The 17,014-nt window shown below is 43.8% G+C and overlaps 1 protein-coding gene across 2 annotated transcripts in view; it reads left to right on the forward strand.

The window, feature by feature from the left end:
• The window catches only part of Yap1 (Yes associated protein 1), a 75,974-nt gene extending 60,480 nt beyond the window's left edge, over positions 1-15,494 (forward strand). For both annotated transcript variants that reach the window (XM_028763402.1, XM_028763403.1), the window contains 3 exons: positions 8,159-8,289; positions 11,316-11,428; positions 12,701-15,494. In XM_028763402.1, coding sequence (XP_028619235.1) covers positions 8,159-8,289; positions 11,316-11,428; positions 12,701-12,936 — 480 coding nt within the window. In that variant the 3' untranslated portion in view covers positions 12,937-15,494. The remainder of the gene's footprint in view (positions 1-8,158; positions 8,290-11,315; positions 11,429-12,700) is intronic.
• The last annotated feature ends 1,520 nt before the right edge of the window (positions 15,495-17,014 follow it).

Consider the following 17,014-nt stretch of genomic DNA (forward strand, 5'->3'; position numbering starts at 1 on the left):
ATGGTAGACTCTCATCCTACATATACTCTCCATGACCTTAAGACATTGTATATGGAGAGAAAAGTGACATTTCTCTCATTCATCTATATACCATAGAGGATGTAGCTATTACTTCTATAACAAAAGCCAGAATTTCCAATTTATTTATTTTGCATCACCCAAGAGCCTTCAAAAATGGTAGCTCAAAGATCCAGCAAAAACAGTTTGCTACTGCAGTTTAGTGAGCAGTCGAGCTGGTGCTGACACACATCTCGAGGACCCCAGCAGTCAGTGAGCAGTCGAGCTGGTGTTGACACACGCCTAGAGGACCCCAGCAGAGTTGGGTGAGCTCACCTTCTGGGCAGTGGATGGCACATAGAGACTTCTTCCTGAAGAGTATGAGGAGAGGTAATGCTGCTGACCTCAGCGTTTGTGCTGCAGGAGAGTGATTTTATTTGCTCTGACTCTGCTTAGAGAAAAGGAATTCTCAATCTGGCCTGCCTTTCGGGGGAGGGAGAGTGCATGAAGAAGACAGGCAGGAGAGGGTCAGAAAGAGACATGGCTTATGAGGGCTTCCTTTGTCCTTTACCTCAGTTCACTCAGCCTCCAAAAGCAGCATGCCACAGTGTCAAGGAAGGGTTTGATTCCGGGGTAGGGCAGAGTGTGTTCGTTTATCAGGGTTTCTCTGGGTAGCCTTGGCTGTCCTAGAACTCTACTTGCTTCTGACTCCCAAGTGCTGGGATTAAAGCATCACACCCAGCAGGAAGATGGTGAGGGGGCTTCCCACAAGGCACAAGATAGTCAGGTCAGCCACACAGTCCTGGGCAGTCTAAGCAGACATGGGAAGGGCGCAGATGTGCAGACGTCATAGTTGTTGCTTTTCACTTCTCTAGTAGAAAGACGGGTCTCATTCATAATGATGGCATTGCATGTGCAGGTGTCAGCAGCTCCAGGCTCCAGACTGTGCATTGGTTTATTTATTTACTTACTTAGACAGGGTCTTGGCTGTGTAGCTCTGGCTGTCTTAGAACTTGCTGTTTAGACCAGGCTTGCCTTGAACTCCTTGCAGACTTCAAGATCTCTCTGGAGTTACTGGATTACAAGTGTATACAAGCACCGTCAGCATTTTTAAGTAACTACAGTCAAAAAAATGTTTTTAGCACTTTTAGTGAGGCTAACAAATCATGTCGGTATTCTGGGGATCCTGTAGCATGTGTGAACTTAAGTCTCTATGGGTTAATGAAAACCTTAGGCATGTGGCATGAATCATATCAACAGAAGAAAGACCTTTCAAGGCATTTTTAGAACTTCATAACTAAATATGGAACTTGCGACCACAATTTATTATAGTGGGTTTGTAGGATTCAGGGAAATCATGTAGAACTTAAATTTTCATTTCTACAATCCAAAAGGCACCATAGCATTGTGAACATCTCTGCTGAGTGTGAGCAGCCACTGCCTGTGGTGGATCGGGTCTCTAACAGGCAGTCCTGCACACTCAAACTCTGTCACAGATCTTCCGGAAGACACACTGGAGGAAATAATTATCTTTCTGGGCACACTTTGCCTCTTTCTCTGCTGAAAATGGAGTTCTGAATGTCTTGGGTCTCTCCTGCTGGAAAGGCTCCCTGGCTTATTTATGCTTCAGGGTCAGCAGCTCCCCCTGCATTTGGTGAGCTGCTCTTCACTGATGAGGTAGATCCTTGCTGGTCCCCTTTTTCCTACCAGTTAGGGCTTTCTGTTTGCTCTAAGGGCAGGTCTCACCTAGGAGTGTCCTTATCAGAATAGCTGAAATACCCGAAATAAGACAGTCATAGAAATGTCTTTCAGATTTAGGTGGTCAAAAGTCAGTTTCAAACTTCATAGAAATGACAGTGTCAGTGTTTTGTGGCTATGTTAGTTCTCCCTGTTCCTCGCACAGCTCAGTGTGCTTTAGAGGGTACTCTGTGATTGAGTGAGTGATAGTGTTGGAGGGTTTGGCTAGAAACCCTGGGTAGAAACACTGGGTAGAAAAAAGGCTTGGCTGCCCTATATTTTTAATCAAGCACAGCAAAATCAAGCCACTCTCCAGAACCATGTAAAAACAATTGCCTATGACATTTCTTTCTTGTGAATTTAGTAATAGCAAAGAATTTGGCTTTCTCCAACTCAAAACTGTCTTTCAAGTTAACAGACATCAGAAATCATAATTTACAATTCTTTTAACTTTTTTCAACATTATCTCTTTTCTCTTGGAAGTCCTAATTTTTCATAAATCCTAGATTTATTTAACTGATTTGCCTTGAATCTTGGTAAGTTCAGGGCCAGCCTGGTCTGTATAGTGAATGCCAAGCCAACCATAGCTACATTGTGAGACAAAGGTATTGCAGAGTAGTTAGCCTTACATCCTGTACACGGCTAATAGTTTACTACTTTGTTTTATTAACTAAAATTGTCTTTTGAGGAAATGATGCCATAAAAAAGCTTGCTGGTTTTTTCTTGTTTGGTTTTTTCATTAGCTCCCAAGTTACAAAAGACCAAACTACAGGAATCTGTAAGAAACAGCCCAACTTAATGTGTGTATTTTAGAAATAAAGAACTCTGTGACTTACAGGTGAGTCTGCAAATGAGAGTAAGGAGACCCTGGTCTTGGTTTGGTTTTTGAAGCAGGGTTGGTCTCAAACTCACTATGTAGAACAGACTGGCCTTGACCTTGGCTCACACACTACACCATCACACCTGGCTAAGACACCTACCTTGAGTAATGACAGCTTAGCTGTCTTTAAAAATTGTTCGTCCAGACTGCTAGCACCAAGACAGACTGTTAATAAGAACATGTATTTTTGGAGTTAACTTTTAATTTCCTACATTTAGATTTCCAGTTCACAAAGGTGATTGTCAACTTGCTTGTGCCTGTGTGCCATGCAGTATCCAAAAGCACAAGTTTTGCAGCATAACTCGGTACTGCCAAGGACAGTACAAATTTGACTTGACTGCGCCCTTGGTTGGCTACGCTTATTATTTGCATATGCAGCTAATAGGATTCAGTAAAGTTAAACCTGTTGTTGGCTTCAAGAAATTGTCAGAAGCTAGAGCAGTAGAATATTTTCCACATAAATGATGGGGGGAGGGGGTAAGAGGGTTACTTTGTCTATGAGTTTTTGTATAGATAATGCAGTCTCCTTGGCTTTCTTTTACTTTTTTGTTTTGTTTTTGGTAATCTTTTGTTTTGTTTTCTGTGGTCCAGCCTGGCCTTGAACTACTGATTACAGGCTGGAGCACACCTGGCTTTCTCCCCACTCACCTCTTTCTTAATCTTGTCTTGGGCATTCATTGAATCTAAAAACAACTTCTCTTCCTATATAAATCAACCTGTATGCGTGTGAGTGCCGTGATGTGCACCCCTTGTCCCCCATGTCAGATGTCACTTCTTGGAGACAAAGTTGCTACAGGGTTTTCTGTTTCTTAATCTGTGTGCATGTTGTTTGCTTTCAGTAAACAACCTTGTGAAATGGCATGTGGCAGTCATACTTAATAGAAAGCATTCAACATGGCTTTAGGCAGCTCTTAGAACATGATTGGAAGATTTGGGGGTGCATCCTACTTTATGCTGTATCTAGTCAGCTATTGAAAGAGGAGGAACATAAAATCAGAGCTGACTTTTCAAAAGATACCCTGTAGGCTGTCCTATCGAAACCATTGTTGCTGGGGATGTAGCTTCATTGGAGCAGCGTTTGCCTCTCGCCAGTTTGGTCCTCAGCACAGAAACACACCCATTGTCCTGGAACTAGGTCAGTGTGGAGTAGCTGTTACAACTTAAGCCTGGAACATAATTGGATGGTCTACAGGAATGATTTCACCCAAAGCATTGGATGTTGCAAGTTGCTCTGTCTCCAAGGAGCTTAGGATTATTTCATCTTGAACACAGTACCTAAAATTAGACTCCGGAGCTAAAAATACAAGTTTGTCAGACTTCTCTTTTCCCAAAGGTAGTTGGAAAAGTTTGAAAGTCTTTCAAAAATGAGGAAGTAAGCAAGTCAGAAGAAGTTTGGCCAGACCCAGGTCAGGCTTCTGCCCTGTGTCAGAGGTCAAATAGTTCTTCTACTAGAGTATTTGACTTTTTCTAAATCAAATAAGTATTTTTAGCACATTTTCTTCTGTAATAATTCAAACATGCAGTAGCTTTTCCCAGTGAGTCTGTAAATCTCAGCTAATCTTGGATATGTTTAGAGTCCTGCCCTGTGAGTAAACTCAGTGGTCCCAGCCTGATCTAGAGGGAGCTTTCTATGGTGATTCCAAAGGAAGACAGGTCTGCCTGCTGTCCAGGATGGACTTGAGTTTCCTGCCCCTGCCTTCAGTGTCATTTCCCACAGTGCATGATCGGCAAGTGTGAGGTACTGGATTTGATCCTCAGTACAGCCTGGAAAGAAAGGAAGGCAGTTGGTCTGTGACTCCATATTAAATGATGATGTCATCTTTTAAAAATTAAAGATAAATACAGTGGCAGCCGTCAGAAGTTGGAGAGGAGGGAGTTTAGACTAGTTCTAGGATTTGTGTCTGACTTAAAAACAAGGATCTTATAGCCCAGGCTGGCTTTAGGACTGGAAATCCTTCTGCATCAACCTTCCAGGTACTGAAACTACAAGTGTGCACCGTCACCGCACCTGGCTTAGGTCTACATAGGGGTGTGTTATTGTATACACTAAGTAAAAGAGTACATACCATGTGTGTTCGTTCACACAAAACTTGATTTAACTAAACTGTGTTAAGGGAATGGCAGGTAGTACAAGCAGCAGCAGAAAACAGAGGGCTGGTTCTATGTCCAGAACACAGAACAGACTGTGTGTACAATTAGAAGGCAAGGACCTGTCAGGTGCTGCTGGAGCACACCTTTAATACCAGTACTCAAGAGGCAGAGGCAGGTGAGTTTTAGGCTAGCCTGGTCTATAGAGTGAGTTCTAGGACAGCCACGGGGTGGGGGTGGGCAGGAGCTGAAAAGCAGAAGTCATGGACCCGCCTGAGTCAAAGCAAAGAACGAATGAACAAGAAGCAGATGTCTTAATTTGAACTCTCAAAACGATTTAAGGTACCACTCAATCAGTTCTGTTCTATAAGTTTCGGAATTCAGCCAGATAACCTTGCTTTGAGTATAATGCTTATCATCTGTGTGCTGTGCACGATGGATGTCTTTGTGGTCCCGGTTTCCTGCAAATCATGGCCAGCCCCATCACCCAGAGTACTGCCACCTGTTTTTATAGATCTTCTGGAGGTCAGGGTAGCTGGGTTTCGATCATAGCTTCTGGAGGCTCCTTGGGTGAGTAGGAATGAGCAGCTGCCTTCACATCCCTGAATCGCCTTTCTTTGTGAATCTAGACTGCTGGATCGGTGGCGTCTGCTGGAGGGAGAAATGGAGTTGTTCAGTGAGTCAGGAAGTGGGGGCTCAGCAGTTAGGAGCACTGGCTGCAATTACACAGAACCTGGCTTTCCCAGTATCCATGTGGTAGAGCACAGCTGTCTGTAACCTCAGTTCTAGAGAGTCCTACGCCCTCAAATATACAGGCAAGACACCAGTGTACATGAACTAAAAATAAATTAATTAAAAAGAAAAACCAGTAAAAGCAAAAGAGCAACAAAATTCAAAGCAGCACAAACACAGAGGCTTTGAGACAGTTTCTCTGTAGCTCCGGCTGTCCTGAACCTCACTCTTCTAGACCAGGCTGTCTCTGCCAAGTGCTGAATTAAAAAAGTGTTCGCCACAACCAACAGGGGGCTGCTATTAGTTTTAACCCATGCAGTAATTTGGAAAAGTACACTCTTCAGAAGAGCCAAGGTAAAAGGTTGTTAAAATATTATGAAAATTCAACACTCTACAATTATTTCTATTAACTGTTTGTCAGTTATGACCATACTGCTGTTGAGTGGATAGAATTCAAAAACAGGCATACAGAAAGAACTATGCCTCTTTTATAAAATGCATCTGAGGTGTTGGAATATGGGTGGCGGCAGCACTTGCCTGGCACATCACAGAATCCTGGGCATGTTCAGTTTCAGAATACTATGGATTACTCCATGTTGCTACTGTTTTATTCAGTAAAACAGTCTCTTCATTCTGTCGGACATAGGTTAATACAGTATGCTCAGCACCATGATCCTGCTATGTGCTCAGGGTTTTAAAGACGTGGACTGTAAAATCCAATCTCAAAATGCAGCTGGGATCGTTGTAGGAGTGACATGGGAAAAGTGTTGCTTTCCTTGAGCCCTAAATAATAGAGAGAAAAAAAGACGTCTTAGCAGGAAGCCACGTGAAGGGAAGTGTAGTTTGAGAAGCTGCAGGAATGCTCCGCCTGCAGTCACTTCTCACCTCAGTGAGGCCGTGGGAACAGCCAGACCATCTAAGATGGGCCTGATAGTAGTCTCAGTGTTCTTGTTGAAATGAGAAAGCAGTGGACTCATGCTTGACCCCGTAGAGAATATAGACAGACACTGAGCAAGATAGACAGACTTACACACACAAACATACACCCCGCCTAGAAAAGTACAGGGCCTCTTAATAAGTCATGGGTTTGTAGAGAGGGGACAAAAAAAAAAAAAGAGAAAGGCTAGAGCAGGAAGAGCTTGGAGTATGAAGGGTTAAATGAGAGGTGAGGTCTCTCACATCCAGGAACTGGTGTCCTGAAGCAACACACTTCTGAGAAAGTGCAGGAGTGCACAGTAATTACATGTTAGCCAGGCAGTGGTGGCACACACCTTTAAACCCAGCAGAGGCAGGCAGATCTCCATGAGTTCAAGGCCAGCGTCATCTACAGAGTGAGTTTCAGGATAGTGTGTGTGGTCTGGGTAAACCATTTACTATGAAACGATGGGTTGTATTCTATCTCGTACATGTTTATCATCGTGTGCTTTCCTCACGTGTGCCTCACACACATTCTCTTGGTCGCTCCTTGTTGGTCTCCTCACAAACAACCCGCCTTTCATTTTCATGCCTTTGTGAGTATGTATACTTCTTTTTTGATTGAGATTTTCAGTAGGAGAAGCCATATGATGAGTTGTTTGAGTTCGGCTTGCTTTGCACACTATGTTCACCCCCATCTCTAAGGATTCTCTTTCTTATTTCATAGCATATTTCTTTATGTACTCATCTGTTGCTGGGCCTTAGAACCTTGGCTGTTGTGAGTAAAGCAACATTAAACATAGATATGCAGGTGTCTCTAGGAATTCGGTCCCCTCTGGTGTCTACCCAGGAGTGGTTCTCCGGTCTGATGGTCCTGTTTCTAGTGTTCCTTTATTTTGTACTGATTTAATTGCCGTCTAACAGCACACAAGCTTTCCTTTCTTCCCTCCCCCAGTCTTACAGAGTTTAAAGGGAGGAGATACTGTGTAGAGTAAGGGGTAGCGTACTTTAGAGAAAACTCCATGTTGCAAGTCAGCCAAAAAGTAGAAGAGAGGGGCCTGTGCCTGTGCATAAGCAGGGGTGACATCGACTCAGGAGACAAGTCCATGATTTATAGGGTGGGGTGGGAAGGGCACTGGTGAGAGACCCTGGTCCAAATTTTCTCCAAGGCCCATCAGCCTGTGGCAGATTTCCAGGTAGGATTCTGTTGAGCACTGTTGGATCCCTGAAGAAATGTTATCCCAGACTCACCGTCCCCAGAGGAGAGAACAGAGCTCTATTTAGTTCTGGAAGGAAGTCCCTAAGATGGTGAGGCTTGGTGTGAGCAGGAGAGGTCTCGGGGGCTAGTGTCTGACAACAAATCACACTTGATATGAGCAGTGGGGGTTGGGGGCTGGTGTCTGACAACAAATCACACTTGGTGTGAGCAGGAGAGGTCTGGGGGGCTAGTGTCTAACAACAAATCACACGTATTCTTTCCATTCTGCTTTCACTGCTGGCCCCAAACCTTCAGAGCCGGTAAGTAATGACAAAACTCACTGTCCTGAGGGAAGATTTGGGGGTCTTTACAAGTAAAGAAAAGTAAACCGGAACAGTTAATTATGCATGTTTGGAGGTTAGTGTCTGCAGCTTACTTTCTTTCTAATCACTTGAAATGCATAGAAGAATTTGGCTATTCTAATTAGGAATATTAAAATAAATGTTAATGTTTTGCCTTGTTTCTTTTTTAACCCTTTTGTGGTATTGTATCTCTTTTAAATCTAACAGTAAATTTGTTAATCAGCAGACTGATTTGTTTGTTTGTTTAAGGAATTAGCTCTCCGCAGCCAGTTGCCCACACTGGAGCAGGATGGAGGGACTCAGAATGCAGTGTCTTCTCCAGGGATGTCTCAGGAATTGAGGACAATGACAACCAATAGTTCAGATCCCTTTCTTAACAGGTTGGTGAGAATGCTGGCCAGGATCTGGAAAGGACCCTTGCTTTGTTGTTCTGCTTTGAGATTTATGGCTGTGTAGAATATCTGTGTGGGCCAAACCCATAGCTGTCAACCATCTCTCCACAGAGGCCAAGCACAGTCAAAGCTGAGGAGTGACGGGCTGCATCAGTAAGAGAGGGCTGACTGTTTAGGCTTGTGGAAGGATCTGGGTCAAAGCCCCCAGCATGCTCACTTCTGCACACACTCTTATGCTAAAGTCCCTTAAAATTAGTCTTGAAGGATAGAGTGAATGCCTTTCTGTAAAGCAAGCAGACAGCATCGTACCCGTAAGGATGTTAGTGAAGGATGGGAGGTTATTATGCCCCACCCAAAAATTTAAAACATAACGTTGTTAGTGGCATTATTTGAAACAGTATAAGTTCCAGGTTCTTCACAATGAGTTTACAGTCCTTGGGTTTGAACCATTTATGATTAATATTTAACTAAAACCTACCTTACTGTGTTATAAAGCATCTGCCAAACTTTGCTTTGTAGAAAGATAGAATACTCTTGTGTGATAGATTCCCACCTCCTCAAAATGCTTTTAAACAACATACTTTTTCCTTCCCTTTGTTTGTTTGTTTTCATTTGTTTGGTATTTGTTTTATTTTGTTATGAGTTAGGGTCTCTCTCTCTCTCTCTAGCCCAAGCTGGCCTCAAAGGGTCAGCAATCCTCCTGCCTCAGCCATTAAGGTGCTAGCATTGCACAGATGAGCCATCATGCCTAATTTACAACATCCTGTTAAAGTTGGTTGGTTTAGGAAGCTAGGTGATAGTGGCACATGCTTTTAATCCCAGCAGGAGGCATACGCAGGGGCAGGCTGCTCTCTGCCTTCAAAGTTGGCCTGGTCTACAGAGTGAGTTCCAGGACATTCAGAGGAACCCTGTCTCAAAAAATAAATCGCCCCTTACCCCCTCAAAATATAGCTTAGGAAAACTATTTCAATTCTTAGCAGTTAAATTAGAAAATGTTTTAATGTTAACAAAGTATTTGATCCTATTAGAACATTGTGAGCAGTTGAGTTTTCCATCATGTCCGTGTGCCAGACACACCTCAGTCCCAGCACTGAAGAGTCAAAGGAGCAGGGCCCAGAGTGTGAAGACAGCCAGGACTACGTAGTGAGATCTTGTCAAAAGAAGCCAAACTCAAAGAGTTGGCCTGGATGGTAGGTTTGTTTTCAGAGGCCATGAAAGGCTGTTTGAATCTGACCTGGGGTGTTAGCTCCCACTGTGATCCCACCACTTGGGAGGCTGACACAGGAGTTCCAGTTCAGCTGCCAAGTAGCAAGTTCCAGGACAACCTGCTGCATCTTAAGACCCTGCCTGAAATCAAAGGAAAGGGTGTTTTTAAATCATATTTACCACATACACTGAGAGAAAGGTACAGAATTTAAATTTTTTATCTAAAGTCAACTATATATACCCAAGCTTGTAGTTCTAAACTATAGCTGGAGATGCATGATAAGGGGCCATACTACAGAATCCCCCAGAAGAATTCCAGACCTGTTCAAGTGCCTGTTTGGTTGAAGGCTTATCTGAGGATAAAATCAGAGCTCTCAAAAGCAGGGAAGCAGTAGGCAGGAATTTATGACAGCCCTTCACACCTTTGACAAGCTCTGTGCTAAAGTCTAAGGATCATCTCGGGGGTGTAGGCCCATGGTGTACATGTTTATATCTTCTAAACATCTTAGCCCCTTGTCCCCTGAGCTGCTCTGGTGCCTGTCAGGTTGTCCTAGATGCTCAGGGGGATGAGGGGCCAGCATTAATCAGTTGGGATTCAGTGGAGAGCAATCCTAGCCAAGAAAACAGTAAGAAGGCCCTGTGTCACAGTGGCCTTCTCTGTGTTCTGTGCCTTCTCTGGGACTCCTGCTTACCAAACTCTGTTGTGTGTCCCTATGTGGAAACGGTGTACCTGCCATTCGTGGCAGAAGCTAGCAGGCATCCTGGGCTAAAATACATGGCTGTGTTACATACCAATGGTCTCAGGCGAGTTTATGTTCCTTGGATTTGTATGAAGCTTCTGAATTTTGCAACTTGTTGGCATAAAGCAGCGGGTGTCACGGAGAGTGATAAGGAGAGGATGGGCGAAATTCTTCGAACAATTAATTCAAGAGAAGGTTGGAATCAAACATTTGTACTGCTGGGCTGGATCTGGTGGGGGTTTTTGGTTTTTTAAACAAACACTTTAAATGTCCCATCATATGAGAGAGTCAGTCTACATTTGTTGCCCTCGGGGTTGGGATTATTGGTTTATTGGTTTGTTGGTTTGTTTTAGTGTTAGTCGAATTCCAGTTTCCAAGTTGATAGCCTCTATTGTTGCCAGCCATAACTTAGGAAAGTATTCTTTCTCTTCAGGAAGCTTCAAGACTGCTTTCTGCTGCTCTTGAATCAATCTCGAGACCTTGCATTCAGCCTTAAGTAAAAATGCATGTTATCTCCTGTGTCTCCTGAAAGCTCTCTGCTTTACCTCCCTTTCTTCTGAAGCTTGGGCCTCTTAGCTGTGCTGAGGTGTTTGTGTGTTCCCCTCCCCCAGCAGAAGCAAGAAGATCTAGTTGTGGGACTTTTATCTTCAGTGACTCAACTATTTTGACAAAAAGGCGTTCTGGCTCTTTATTTGGGCTTAGCTGTCCATGGCCTGACTTTGATGCCTCTGGAGCTAGGGCTGGAGCATGAACCTAATGCAGGTCTGAGCGCTCAGCCGAGCGACCCCAAGCTTCAGTAGTTAATGGGACCTGTCACTTTTTTTCTCTCAGTTGCCTGCCACCAAGCTCAGAACCTTCAGATAGCTCTGTCTTTAGCAGCTGCCACTTTAGTTAGGATCACTATGTCTGTCCCATTCCAGGACAGAGGCTGTTGGGCTCTGCAGAGGCACTATAAGGCAAGGATTGTTCACTGCTCCCCTGAGAATCATGGTCATGCTTAACAACACATGTTTATTTTTGTCCTGAGCTGATTGAATTTTTCTGTGTGTCTTTTCAATATTTTCATAGTGGCACCTATCACTCTAGAGACGAGAGCACAGACAGCGGCCTCAGCATGAGCAGCTACAGCATCCCTCGGACCCCGGACGACTTCCTGAACAGTGTGGATGAGATGGATACAGGCGAGTACTGATTCCCTCTCAGCTGAGGGTGGCCGTTAGTTGTGCTTCTCCTTCCTTCTTAGACAGGTCACACTGTAGCTAGCACAGGCTGGCCTGGAACTTAGAGGCTCCTGAGTACTGGGGTTCAGACACAAGCTGACACTGTGTTTTCCTTCCTTTTTGAGATTTTGCTGTGAAGCCCACACACGTGACCCTTCTGCTCAGCCTCCACAGTGCTGAGATTTCAGACATTTGCCACTATGCCCGTTGTTTGAGCCTGTTTTGTTTTAACATGTTTGTTGGGCCTATTAAAAGTCTCTTGTTTAAGATCTGTGTTCTTAATTTTGAATAATTTTTTGTGACCCATTTCTCTGAATACTTTGGGTTCCACTGAGTTCTTTAAGGTGTTACAGGCTTAGGAAGCCATATTTGGGGAAGAAGGCTTAGCGTAAAACCCACTAACTTGATAGTTGAAATAGTTGCACAAGTATTGAGGCGCTAAGACCTTCCTGCCCTGGGGCTGGTTAGAGCACAGAACAGTGATACATTTTCTCCCAAGTGTCAGAAGTCTTTCATGCCTGTCTTTATCTGACACATGAAGTCGAAATTTTGAGAACTTGTCCCTTGCTTCCTCTGAGTTCACTCACCTACTTGGGCCTACCTCATGTCTAGCCCCATCCTGGCCCCTCTCACCAACTCTCATATCTCACCCCTCTAGCCCCCTTGTAGCACTTAGAAAGCCTATTTGTTTCTCTGATCATAAGTTCTGGCAAAACTCCAAGGAGGAGTGCTAATATCATGGATAAATAAAAGTTCTCTGGGCAGTTAAGTGCAAGAAATTTAGAAAGAAGTCTGGGGAGGTCACATGTCTTCAAGGACTCAGGAATGCTGTTCCTCTGTTGCATGTGTGAGTCTGCAGTGCTTAATGTTAGTGTCCCAGAGTACAATTTAAGACAAAAGACACTCCATCTTGACATGCAAATGACGTAGAAATGGTGATGCATTTTTAGGAGAAAGAAAGAAAGAAGGCATGGTTGTCTTTTCTCACTGCTGCTTATAGAATTCCAAGGGAGTTTCAGTTCTTTGAAGCCTGTCAGTTAACACTTTGCAGTAAGCAGCCAGGCTATATATTGATATTATATGTCTGTGACGTAACTTGGGGTTATTACCCAGTGGTCTCTGTGTGTGGTTTTCTGAGGTAGACGCTGGGTACTTCTGTAGCCCACAGCTCTGTCCTCACACAGGCAGCTCTGATGCTTCTCACAAAACGTGTTCATCCCTCCCCGAAACTAGGAGACACCATCAGCCAAAGCACCCTGCCGTCACAGCAGAGCCGCTTCCCTGATTACCTGGAAGCCCTCCCTGGGACAAATGTGGACCTTGGCACACTGGAAGGAGATGCAATGACCATAGAAGGGGAGGAGCTGATGCCCAGTCTGCAAGAGGCGCTGAGTTCCGAAATCTTGGACGTGGAGTCTGTGTTGGCTGCCACCAAGCTAGATAAAGAAAGCTTTCTCACGTGGTTATAGAGCTGCGGGGAGCCACTCTCCAGATCTGTGAAGGATCCACAGAGTCTAAGATGTGCACACCTGAGATTCAGATAAGCCAGTGGGTGATTCTCTGGCTAACACAGAAAACAGATGAACCAGTGTCCAGCAGGGATCTTCCATCATTGTTCTCTCTTCTCTGCCCGTCGCTGCTCTTACGTTGCTGACCTCTTCATGGCCGGCCCTAAAGAACCAGAACCACAAACAGAACCCCTTTGTTAACTTTGCTATGTTAACTACCATTCTCTGGGATTGCTGGGGTATAGCCTGCTGGATAATGGATGTTCTTCCTTTTGTCCAGTGGTCTTTTCACCCATCATTTTCACTGAACACAGACTGGGAACTGAAATGCTTCAGAGCATTTGTTCAAGAGGTAGTTTCTTCAGCTGCCTTTGGCCCTTGGGTCCAACAAGCCAGAAGCATTGCGTCTGATCTCACCGACGATCGAGAAGACCCATGCTGAAGACTGATGGACTTTCCATTTCTTCTTGTAGTAATAATATCATTAGGCACATAGTGACCTGAATTTTATCTTAGAAGCTTATGAGGCATGAGACAGTTTCCATAGAAATATATTAATTATTACCACATACTCTAGATTAGGTTTGAATGGGTATTTTCTGTGGGTGTTTTGGTTGGTTTTTCTTTCCTTTTTTCTTCCCCCTGTGGTTGGTTTTGGTGCAACGTCGGCAAATTAATGAAGACGTTTATAGCTGTAGCTTGGGATGGGCAACACTGTTCTTTGGGGTGGGGGGAATCTGTATTTCTTGGCTTTTTAACATCCTATTTAAATCTTGGTTATCTCCTCTCCGTATGTACACACTCTTATAATGTCTGTGGTAGTGTGATAGCAGAATGTATCTTTATAAACATTTCCTTCCTTTCCAGTTTATTTTTTAAATGGTAGCCTTGAACATACGCATTTAGACACAGTAGTAGTTTATGTTTCACAAATAGTTTAAATTCTGGTTGGGGCAATCTGCAGGTGTTTGAGGGAGGGAGGGCAGTGTTGTAGAAGGGGCTCTTGTTGTGGGTAAAGCCAAGAGGAGCTCTCTTGCCCTCTGTGCACTGTGGTGACGAGGACAGAAGCCAACAGTGGCCTCAACTCCCCTTGGACCGATTTGTGTCCTGCAGTCTCTGAGCTTTAAGCTTTAGAGAGCAGGCCTTCCTTCTGCCTCCGCCTCAGCTTTGGGTGTACACTCAGATCCTTTGAGGACAGACTGAGTATCACCTACAAGACCATTGTCACCTGTCTGTGCTGAGTGGACCCTGGGTAGTATGCAGAATGCTGTGAGGTCACAGGTTGGCTTGTAAAGTGATCAGACTAGTAAGTGTGTGGGGGTAGTTGAACTTAGCAAAGAGCTAGAGCTGAGTGTGATTATGGCTTTATTTTTACAAGAAGAAAGAGTACTAGAGTATGTGTCTCCAGGAGTAATAATGGTTTCCAAAGAGTATTTTTTAAAGGAACAAAATAAGCATGAATTAACTCTGCATATAAGCTATGAAGTAATAGTTGGTATGAATTGTAGTGGCACCAGCTAGCACCTCTCTCATTTAAGGGTCTTTGAGTGCTTCTAGAAGAATCCCTTATTTTCAAGGGTTCATAAAAAACAACAACAAATCCCCCCTCCACCTCACCCCCGCTAAAGCTGCTACTATGAAAATCCTCAGCTTAGGAAGATAGAAATCTAAGTATTTTGGCCTTTTGATTTAGTATAGTGCAAGAATGAAGTACTTTGAGTGCTCAAAAAAAATGCAATCAGTGTATTATATATGATTCATTTGGTCAGTCATTAGAGGCCATCGACTCTAAGGCTTTTAATTAGAAACTAGTTGAAGATTCACCCTTGAATTAAGTCTGGGGAAATGAGCACCCGGAGGATGCGTTGACTTTAGAACAGAGATGAAATTCTACTCTAATTAAAAATTGAGTAGATGTATAATCCACAACAGTGTGTGGGGAATGGGCAGATGATAGACGTGCCGAGTGCCTGTCATTTGCCAATAAGCCACAGAATAAAGGACCGCATCTTCTGTGGGCAGACTAGCTCTAGTGTGGGGAGGGGGAGGGCAGGTAGGCATGGGCTGGTGAGAGGTCGCGGGGCCGTGATAGAAAAGCTCTTAGGAGCTTGTTTCTCTTCAGTAGAGACTTCTCTCTCATATTGCTCATATTCTCATATTCTCAGTAAAGAAGTTGTTCCAACATTTCCAGCTACTTAACCTCCCCCACAAAGTGAGATGTGCTGTCTTCCCTTCTCCCTTTCTCCCTTGGCATGGTGTGCCTGGTTATACCTCAATGTCCAGCAGCCCCTGGTGCCTGACCATGCTCTCTGACCTTATCAAACCCTCTGTACTGACTGGGGGAGACTTGAGCACCCTTCCTCTCGCTGAATTTGAATCACGGCCTCAACGTAGTCTTTCTTGTTGTGTCCAACAGTGTTTAATGCTTCCTGGCTGTAGTGGGTAGCATGCAGATAAGAATTTTAACTGGTTATTCTTGAATTTCTTTTGCAATAAACCAATTTTTGTAATCTGAAAAACTTTTATATTTGTGTTCTTTTCAATTAGGACTTCTTCTGAGTCCCTTGGGAACAAGGGAAGAGGTTGGTTGGGGTTTCAGAGCAAGCAGTGTTGTGTATCATAACTGTTTCCTAAATGCAGAGACTTAACTTTCAAAAGAAAGGACAAAAGGCCTCACCCGAGGAGACAGCTGTGGACTGTGTGATGTTTCCGTGGTAAGTGCTCATATGAATGAAAGTGTGCCTTATAGAACACAGTGAAAGACTGAAAAAGAACATTAATGAGCTAAGTACTTCAGAAGCCGGACCATTTCAACGCTGAGGCGGTGGCGGCTGTGCCAGCTGCACAGTGCTTGTGTATCTGGGGCCAAGATGAATGGCAACCGTGTTTTTGTAATGATTATGGATATAAGGATCTCTTCATTGTTGTCTATTCTTTCAAAAAGTATTCTCCAAGTTGGTTTGGTTTGGTTGCTTTTGGTTTTTCAAGACAGGGTTGGTTTCTCTGTGGAGCACTGGTTGTCCTGGAACTCATGTTGTAAACCATCAGTGTTTGCCGACCCATGCAGGTCTGTGTCTTTCAAGACCTGGGATTTGAGGACCTTAAAGGATGGACGGACTACAGTCTAACCCTGTAGACAGCTTTACTTCAGTTTCAGTATAGTTGTATACGTAAATGAAACAAAGCAATGCTCCAAGGAGGGTCATTTCAGTTCAGAAAAACATGTAAATAAATGCCAGTAAACACATACTAAATATTAACAAAGCAGCCCTTCCTTAGGACTGACCAATTTAAACACAGTTGCTGGGCACATACTATAAATTATGTCTGAGAAGGCATGCAAGCAGGACAGAAGGCCATATCAGATTCACTGACCAGTTTGGGTTCTTTAGCTATGATCTGACAACCAACAAGATTAAACATGTCTTAAGAATTGAATATAAATGTCACAGGAGGCACGAAATCGTCCCTAAGAACAATCCAGGGGACAAAATGCCTCTGAGGTCAAAGGCCTTCTACCCGTTTTCCTGAAGCCTCTCACTGTTAATCCACCGACTCTTCCAACAGTAGACCAGGCTGGCCTCCAACTTGCAGAGATCCGCCTGGGTGTGCACCACACCAGCTTCTCTGTGTTTTTAAGGCTTTTAGAATGCTTTCTGATGCACACTTGTCATATATAGACATACATATATAACCAACATTACATTTTTATTTTAGATATACGGGCATACTCATCTATTATTTGCTGCCTTTTTGTTTGTTCATGTGGTTCAAATATATACTTGAACTCTTTCTTAAACTTTAAAACTTTTTTTTTATCACTTAATGATTTTCTGGTAGAACAAATAGTAAAATTAAATGCCATTAGTAGTAGTCACTGGTAGACTCTTTACAGATGTCGGTTTCACCTCCAAGAGGCACGGTATTTAGAGCCGTTGCAGTGCAGATGCTGTTCTTGACCCTCCTGTCCTGTACGCTCACTCCATGTGTATCCCGTCAGTGGGACCATCTTACGTAGCATCCTGTCTGCTTTGTTCTT

Source organism: Grammomys surdaster, unplaced genomic scaffold, assembly GCF_004785775.1.
Source record: "Grammomys surdaster isolate TR1022 unplaced genomic scaffold, NIH_TR_1.0 138, whole genome shotgun sequence".
In the NCBI taxonomy this organism is placed as follows: Eukaryota; Metazoa; Chordata; class Mammalia; order Rodentia; family Muridae; genus Grammomys; species Grammomys surdaster.